This window comes from Myotis davidii, unplaced genomic scaffold (assembly GCF_000327345.1).
Source record: "Myotis davidii unplaced genomic scaffold, ASM32734v1 scaffold523, whole genome shotgun sequence".
Classification (NCBI taxonomy): domain Eukaryota; kingdom Metazoa; phylum Chordata; class Mammalia; order Chiroptera; family Vespertilionidae; genus Myotis; species Myotis davidii.
In genome coordinates this window covers 2765130-2774512 of record NW_006295054.1, presented here as the reverse complement: position 1 = coordinate 2774512, position 9383 = coordinate 2765130, and the positions used below count along the sequence as shown (strand labels likewise).

The 9383-nt window shown below is 39.0% G+C and overlaps 1 protein-coding gene across 4 annotated transcripts in view; it reads left to right on the top strand.

The window, feature by feature from the left end:
- The first annotated feature begins 8469 nt into the window (after positions 1-8469).
- The window catches only part of GRIP1 (glutamate receptor interacting protein 1), a 441012-nt gene continuing 440098 nt past the window's right edge, over positions 8470-9383 (top strand). For 2 of the 4 annotated variants that reach the window (XM_006769627.2, XM_015567756.1), the window contains exon 1: positions 8470-8934. In XM_006769627.2, coding sequence (XP_006769690.1) covers positions 8802-8934 — 133 coding nt within the window. In that variant the 5' untranslated portion in view covers positions 8470-8801. The remainder of the gene's footprint in view (positions 8935-9383) is intronic. The other 2 variants (XM_006769628.2, XM_015567757.1) reach the window with 1 other exon arrangement.

Genomic DNA, 9383 nt, shown 5'->3' with positions numbered 1-9383 from the left:
AAGGGAAAATAGAGCAAGAGTAGAAATACGGTGCATAGTTAGAAAGAACGCTGGCTGGGTTTGGGAGTGGCGGTGGGGCATAGAAAAATCGGTATATTTGGGGTTATTTTGAAGGGATAGCTGATAAATTGGATGTGGATCATCTAAAGGAGAGGCATCAAGAATGGCTCTGATGGAAGGAAAACACTGTTCAATACGATGGCAACCGTGATAGGAGGTACAGCTTTGAGGGCCGTGTCCAGAGTTTCTGACCTTGTTATCTTAGAGATGCCTATAACAAATCTTAGTAGGAAGATGGATATCGTTACATGAACCTAGAGCTCAGTGGAGGTGTGGTCTGTGGGTGAGAAAATGAACAGAGTAGCATTCTCCTTTTATTTAATGACATAGTACCCATTATAAATTACAGTAAGATACTTTTCTATGTTTATTAGCTTTACATCATCCTCCAGCAATGAGATACTTAAAGGCATAATGTACTACATGCCTGTAAACCCATTTAGTAAACCAGTCCAAGAAAATAGGCAAATATTGGGTATTATGTACACTTGCAAAACTAATTTGGTTATTTTGAAAGACTTAGCAACAAACTCTCCACTTCATGTAATTTTTCTTGAAAAAATAATCCAATAGTTTATATTCTTTTTTAGATACATTTAATCTTTGTAGAAAAACAGAATAAGAGATTAAAGCTGACCAACTGAGGATAACTGTCTGAATTCTACCCTTTCCTGGTAACATTTGACATTTTGTTCTCATCATGAGGCTAAATGTCCTGATGCGAAACAGAATCAGTGAAACTTAAATAGTTAGATCAGAATTTCTTTCCTTGGATTGGCCTTTGGGCTACATGGAGTAAACAGAATCAGTGAAACTTAAATAGACCAGAATTTCTTTCCTTGGATGGGCCTTTGGGCTACATGGACTATTGAATTATTCTCCCATAACCCAGAATGCTGGAAACATCCAATTTCAAAAACATCAACCAGCGGTTAAAAATAAATAACGTAGAGAAGGGCACAATTGGGATTTTTAATGTTCAAAGAAAGAAGTAAGGCGTGTGTGTGTGTGTGTGTGTGTGTGTGTGTGTGTGTGTTTTCTTAAGAGTTAAAGCCACACCTAATTTAGATTTCTGTCAAGCAGCCATCACTGATCCTCAGACTGAAGGGAATCTGCCACAACCTGATCTTAATTTCTGGAGGCCCAGATAGGATTCTCCTCATACATGCATTATGTGTTAAAATGTGCAGTCTTGGAACAATGGGAACAATGATCGGTGCCCATCATGTTCTGGGACTATTTCCTAGACGTTTCCTAGGCGGTCACTGGTCTATTTCTGAGGCTCCCCCATGTATATGTGGGCCTACTCAGTGCCTAGGGGTGGGTACTCAATGAAAGAAACCTCAGAAATAATGTAACACTTCATTCTTTGATCTGTGTGCCCCATCTTTAAACATGTGTTGAACATCTACTCTGTGCCCAGCACTGTGCCATGGACCAAAGATCTAAAAATAGATAAGATATGGCTCTTGTTCTATGTATTTATTTCCCAGTCTAGTCAGAAAGACAGGTTTATAAATAGATACTTCCAATACAGTATGAACTGTGCTAGGTAAGTGGTATCTTAGCATATACTCATAAGGCTGCATTTTGAGCCACCCCTACAATGATTGTGGTTTACAGGCACGATCATTTCTATTTTCCCACTAACTGATCTGTATGGAGTTTGCGTTCAGGTCTTCTTCAGGCTGCTAGGCATGTGGGCTTGGCTGCAGGCTGTCTGGTTTAGGTCCACTTTGGGTGTCTCATTCAGGTTCATCTCCACTTAAAGGGGCAGGGCTTACTTGGTATATTCTCTTGGAGCCTCACAGGAGTGCAAGACAGCAAATCTAAACTTGTGTCTTCCATGGCTCCTCTCACATCCCTGTCTTCTATGTGACCCAGTGTGATAGGACACAGCTATATTTCCAGTATATAAAAGCTCTCCCACTCTCAGGGAGCAATCTTAGGTAAATCTTGCCTCTTCAGTCATCACTCTATCAATTATTTATTCATCCATTATTCACCCTTCATTCCATCTTTCCGCTCATCGGACATTGAGCATATAGTAACATGCTCTCCCAAGGATACAAAAGTGAAAAGGAACCACCACTTAGGCAGTGGTTTCAAACTTGTCTACACTAAGGGAATTTGGGAAAAAAATTCTCCCCAGAGATTTTAACTTCACATCCAAAGTTTTTCATCATAAAAGGGACCCCTCATGCACTGTTAGTGGGAATGCAGATTGGAGCAGCCACTATGGAAAATAGTATGGATGTTTCTAAGAAATTTAAAAATTGAACTACCTTGTGACCCAGTGGTTCCACTTCTGGGTATATATCCAAAGAAACCCAAAACACGAATTTGAAAGTGTATAGGCACCTCTATGTTCATTGCAGCATTATTTACAATAGCAAAGATATGGAAGCAACCCAGTGCCCATCAATAGACACATTGATAAAAAAGTGGTGGTACATTATACAGTGGAATATTACTTGACCATTAAGAAATTAAATCTTAACATTGTGATAGCATGGATGGACCTAGAAGGTATTAACACATTGCGAACCAGTATTTTTATTGCTAGCTTTACCCAGTGGCCACGTAAGTTTCTATTGAAGGAGTATAAAAACATTTTACATAAATGTTAAAGGCACACCTTAAATTGAAATTTGAAGTTGTTTATTACATGTTCTTACAAGCTAATAGCTTTTTAAAGTATGATACTTTGTAAAACACTGTATAATATGAAACACGAGAATTCTTGCGATCTGTCTGTAATTTAAGCTAAGTGAAATAAGAGAAAGACAAATACCATATGAAAACCCATTCCAAATACATGTGGAATCTAAAGAACAAAATAAATGAACAAACAAAATAAAAACAGCCTCAAAGCTAATACTGTTAAATACAGAGACATAAGGTGTTGTTTTCTTAAATGGATTTTATTTTTTGAGTAGTTTTAGGTTCACACCAAAATTGAGCGAAAGGTACAGAGATGTCCCGCCTCACATATGCCTAGCCTCCCTCAGTATCAACCTTCTCCATGAGAATGGTACATTTGTTGTAAACCATGAACCTACACTGACACATCATTATCACCCAGAGTCCATAGTTTACATAGAGTTCATTCCTGGTGTTGTACATTACTTGAGTTTGGATAAGTGTATAATGACATCCACTATTATACAGAGTATTTTCACTGCCTAATTAAATACCCCATGTGCTCTGCCTATTCACTGTTCCCTCTCCCCAACTCCTGGCAACCACTGCTCTCTTTACTCTCTCCATGGTTTTGCCTTTTCCAGAATGTCATATAGGTGGAATCACACAGCATGTGGCTTTTTCATTTTAGCTTCTTTCACTTAGTACTATGCACTGAAGTTTACTCCATGTCTTTTCAGAGCTTGATAGCTCACTTCCCTTTAGCGCTGAATAATATCCCATTATCCAGTTGATCCATTCACCCACTGAAGGACATCTTGGTTGCTTCCAGGTTTGCAATTATGAGTAAAGATGCCATAAACATCCAACTGCAGGTTTTTGTGTGGACACGTTTTCAAATTCTTTGGGTAAATACCAAATGGTGCAACTGATGAATTGTATGGTAAGAATATGTTCAGGCTTATAAGAAAGCCACTGTCATCCAAAGTTGCTGTACCATTTTGCATTCCCACCAGCAGTGAAGGAAAATTCCTGTTGCTCCCCTTCCTCATCAGCATGTGGTGTTGTCAGTGTTCCGGATTTTGGCAATTCTGATAGATGTATAGTCGTATGTCCTTGTTGCTTTAATTTGCATTTCCCTGATGACATCTGAAGTGGGGCACCTTTTCATGTGCTTATTTGCCATCTGTCTATCTTCTCTCATGTGGTATCTGTTAAAGTCTTTAATCAGGTAGTTTTTCTTATTAAGTTTTAAGAGTTCTTTCTATATTTCTATATTCTGTTCTCTGTATATTTCGGACAACAGTCATTTACCAGATGTTTCTTTTGCAAACATTTTCTCCCAGTTTGTGACTTCTCTTTCCATTCTTTTGACATGAGATATTCTTCACAGTTTTAATATACGTGATTATACTAATTTTTACTGTGCCGTCTACTTGTACCTCTACCATTTTATTTTCTCTATATTGTATGGAATTGCTTCTGATCACCTTTTGGCCTTGGTCTGGTAGCTGGGTTGGTCCCAATATGATAAGATTGTGGGTTCAATCCTTAGTCAGGGAACCCACAAATAAATAAATGCATACATAAGTAGAATAACAAATTGATGTTTCTCTCTCTCTAAATCAATACAGAAAACGAAGTAGGTGCAAGGATGTAACTACATCTTCCGGTGAGGTTGTGTTCTGAGATTTACTAACTTAAATACATATTATTAAACATATTAAGTATATTATTTATAAGACATTTTATGTTTGAATGATGTGTGCATGGCTCACATGATCTGTGAATTTCATTTAGGCTAGTAAAGTGGGATATTACAAATCATTTACTACAATAAAGTGGTGTTGGTCTGACAGAGTTAAGAATTCTGCCATTGCCGGGGATCAGGGTGTGACAGAGTGCCTCCCCTAAGGTCACAGGGAGTCAGCCACCGTTCTTGGCATCACAAGCAAGCACAGTGGTATCTGAAAGGGTCCAATTGGTTTAATGTTTCAAAGATTCTTCTAATAAACTGTATATTTCATACCGCTACTCAAAAAATACTATAACTATTACTCAATCTAAATATATGCAAAAGAATACTATGTACTGAGTGATTTAGAGAAGGTTATAAATTGAAGATTTAATCTCAATAGTTAGCCTGTTCTCTTTTCCTGAAAGGTGATGAAGAACCTAATTTAGAAGAGTATGGAAACCTTGTAAATACTGTTCCAGCTATTGCCTACCTCCCAGATAGCAAAGAATTAGCTTCCTAAAAAATATATTTGCTAATATATATTTGTGATTTTTTTATGGAAGCACATTTTGTTGAATAATTCAACCTGCTTTATTTTCTCATGTGAACAATTTTTTCTAAGAAATTTAATTTTATAGTTTAGTGAACATTTAGCTCAACTAAAACCAATTTGTCATAATAATCTGTTTTCCTTTTCTTTTTTTTAAATATATTTTTATTGATTTTTTTACAGAGAGGAAGGGAGAGAGATAGAGAGCTAGAAACATCGATGAGAGAGAAACATCGATCAGCTGCCTCTTGCACATCTCCCACTGGGGATGTGCCCGCAACCCAGGTACATGCCCTTGACCGGAATCGAACCTGGGACCTTTCAGTCCGCAGGCCGACGCTCTATCCACTGAGCCAAACCGGTTTTGGCAATAATCTGTTTTCTTTACATGAAACTCGATGGGAGCTGAAATTTATCTTGAAGAAATTAGTGTGTGGGACCTGGCTAGTCAGGATAGCACCTCAACCAAGGATCAAAGCATAAATGCATGCAGGGGCCAGGTGGCAACTGAATGAGAGAATTGGACGCAGGGGAGGGGGCTGTGGCTCAGTGGAAAGTACGTATTTATTTGTGGGTGGCAGCCGCCACTCAGCTTTAATGAATAGTTGTCACACCACATTGGAGTTGGGCCCAGAGTTGCCAGATCTTTTGACTTTTCAATAAAAAAATCAAATGTCTGATTTGTTTGTGAAATACCTGACTCTTAGATATTGACCCAGTTTAAAACGAACAAACAGACAAGAGTTAACCCTTATGTGAGCTAAACAAAGCACATTTATGGGAGATACGTGTCCTCACTGCCATTTTCAACCTGTAAACTACCCCATTTTTTTAGACTGTCGTAGAGTGCAATCCTGAAGAATACTGCCGATTACCAGTGTTTGTGCTATGGAGACAAAGGGCGATTCTCTCAGAAATAGTAGCCAACCTAACGGAATGGGACTTGAATTTCACCCATTTGTCAATTATTGTGGGGGTATTAGCTGACTGCTGCACACCCTGAAGTCCTTTTAGATTTTAGACTGGTCCTCCTTTGTTAACCATGGAGGATTTAAGATAGAAGTTGGGAAAATTTCAGAGGTGTGGACTCAGGAAATTAGATTAAAAGATCCAATCCGACTGCACCACCCTTTAGGCAGTGTAGCATGTGTCTCGCCTTCTGTCTTTTGGGTTGTGATCACTCTACCCCTCCAACTGTGTGGTTGAACTCTAAATTCTCTCCTAGCATCATCAAACTTCCTCTTGTATAATTTTTCCCCATTATAATCAGATATTGAAATGTTAACTGCCCAAATAAAATCGTTCAAAACCAGGAAAAGCACAGAAAGGTGCTTCAAACAATTTCTGCAAACAGTTTGTTATGTAGACAGTTTTACATTGCATTGGTTCTGGTTCAAAAATAGCTGCTTACCACTGACTGAGAAACTGTCAGGCTCTTTGAATATTAAAAACCGGTAAACTGTGGTGGAGTGTTTTAAGTTGATCTATATAAAAAGGACATTCTCTCCAATGAAGCATCATCTGTTCCATAATGTCAGTTCTTTTGGATTAAACTAGAAAACAATGTGGACTCCACTAATTCAGCAGTTTTAATAATTCAGACGTAGTTGGGTAATTTTTGTTGCCTGCATAATCTCTGGGGACATATGTACTTGAGAAATTAGTCACATAAATCAGGATATATGCTTAGTTATATGTTAGAAATGAACGTCAAACAGTTATTTTTGAACTCCATTTCAATAGCATACTCACATAGAAAACAGTGAATCACCAAATGCAAATAAGTCTTAGACAAGACAGTATCTGAATTTGTATGAAAAAATACCTGTGAGAGGTAGTATTTAGTGATCTTTAACATACCACTAAAACATCTTTGAACCTTCTTTCCATATCTAAAAAGGCATCACCTCATTATAAAGGAGAATTAAATTAAAAGGTGATGTATTATTATCATTTACTTATTGACCTATTCAAAGTCTAGGTTCCAGATCTTTAAATTTCACTGTTTTAAACTGTTCTAGTGTATTTAGATTGGGGGAGTCAGAATGATAAAGATAATATTTGGAACCTAAGGACAAGTGAGTTTTTGTTTAAAGATGTTCCTAAAACATTTTATAGTATCTTTTTGTCAGCATCATTAAGTGTGTGTTTCTCTTCACAAATCCACTTGGAAGGCATTGAACAAAGCAAAAGGGAAATCTGTAGGAACAGTGGGAATTCATTAGATCTAACTTTACACACTTCAGAGCTGAAATGTTCCTGGTTAATGAATATTTACCTCTCAAGTAAATGTCTACCTACTAATCATTAGCAAGTCATATCTGAAAATAGAGAACTATTCACATCTAGAAGAGAAGCAAATGCTTGTGAATCCAACAACAGATAATGCAAAGTGCATTCACTCCCTTCTGGTCTTACGGACTTGATATTATGTAGCCATGGAAGACTTTTATATAGTAAGTAGCTTTTTTAAAAAAATTACATTTCTGGGAACAGGGAGCTGCAGAATATTATTTGTTTAGTAGGTAATATGTTTGCTTGCTGACATGTTTGCTTACTTGTATTGTAAAGAAATCAAATTTTTCCAGGTATGAAGCAGTCACATTCATTTAAAGACCTTAAGAAAGAAGCCAGAGAGAAAAAGATTGTCCATGATGAACGCTGACCTGTCCAGACTTCAGAGTACCTCCTTCATGGAGTCTGAAGTGTTTCTAAAAAGGTTGCTATTTTAGAGACAAAGGGATGAACAGGGTGTGACCATTTCCCAAAACTTCTCCTCCCCATCTTCACTAAGAGCCAGCTTTTTATTTGCTCTTTAGCCTATTTATTTTCATATTTTTAAAAAAGTGTACCAACTCTTGTGTTTGAGTTCCCTGTAGGCAGAGTTGGATTATTTGTGTTTCTTCGCCCCAGAACCATGCAGTTTCTTTTATTGGCTGATTATGATACGCTGTTACCAAGCCTATGAGCAAGCCTCTCTGTGAAGTGCATTTTAATATTTAGATCAAATAGCGATTGGAATACACTAATGCCCACTGGGTAAATGTGTCATTTGAAAGCAGTTGCTGAGCCTTCTCCCTGCTGCTCCAATTAACACATAGAGCACACTTTTGTCAGCAAGAGGCAGTGCCTATGGATGAAACCACTTTAACTGCTCATGAGTATGACATGCAAGAGAGCACAAAGGGTTAATCAGTCCATCCAGAGCAGACCAACAGCCTTCAGGGCAGTTTCCCAAGCCCTGCGCTTTGCTATTGCAAAGGGCATTAGATGAGGGGGGTGGGATTGGCAGGTAAGAAAAAGCTGGTTGTGTCTCCAGCTTTGGTTCCGTCCATTGACCAGCACGAGTCCCCGCCCCTCTCTGCTCCTACACCCCCGCCCCTGATGATGGAGATGTTGCATAGTGAAATCCTAGTGCTGGGACTCCCCTCAGCTGAATCGCTTGTTGAACTTTGTTCTCCTCTGTGTTGAAGCCTTTTGAAGTCCAAGCCTTCGCTGTTAAATTTATCTCTTAGTCTTTATCATTTTACTTTTCCCCTCTTTTCCTTGTTTTTCTTCTTAAATTGCACCCTGGACAGTTTACTGAGCAAAGTAAGAAATCTTGTCAAGGAGAACCCATATCGCTGTGTTGTTTTTTGTTTTTCCCTGCCGTGGCGGAAACCTCTGCGTGGATGGTAGCCCCGAGGCAGATGGGAGGGTAGCACGTCCCGGTTCGGTGCTGGGCGTTCATGCTCCAGCGGCCCGCGGAGCAGCTGGGCTGCTGCTGCTGGGCTCCGCGCTGGCTGAGTCAGGCTGCGCCGGGAGGGAGAGATGGACCGCTTCCTGGGTTTCGTCAGGCAAATAAGAAGATCTAGGAGAAGAAAGGGGAAAAAGTACCGGCCAGAAGAGGATTACCACGAGGGCTATGAGGATGTCTATTATTACACTTCAGAGCATTTCCGAAGTAAGCACTCCCCTCCGCCCTCCCGCTCCTTAACAATAAACCCTGAGTGGTGCTTTAATCTTAACTGCAAGAGGTTGCCCAGAGAGTAGCCTGGGTGAGCAGTCTGTAAGTACTGAAGTGCTGCCTATTGCTTGATTTGTTGCAAGAATACCCATCAGATAGCATCCAGACAGTATCACCAGCCCAGGTCTATGCAGCAGATGATTAATATTTTAGGTGCAGTTCATTGATTTTGTTATCATTTTAATGAACCATTCAAATATTATCTTGCAAGCCAGGGTAGTAGATGGTTAAATTATGTTCTGTTGGAGGTGTTTTTCAACAACTGTGTGTTCTTTAAAATAGGGAAGGCTAGTTTATTTGGAAGAAATAATTGATCAAGTTGATGGTGATGATTAACGCTCCTGATACAGACTTCTAGACAGTTACCTGTGAGGAATCTGAGTGTT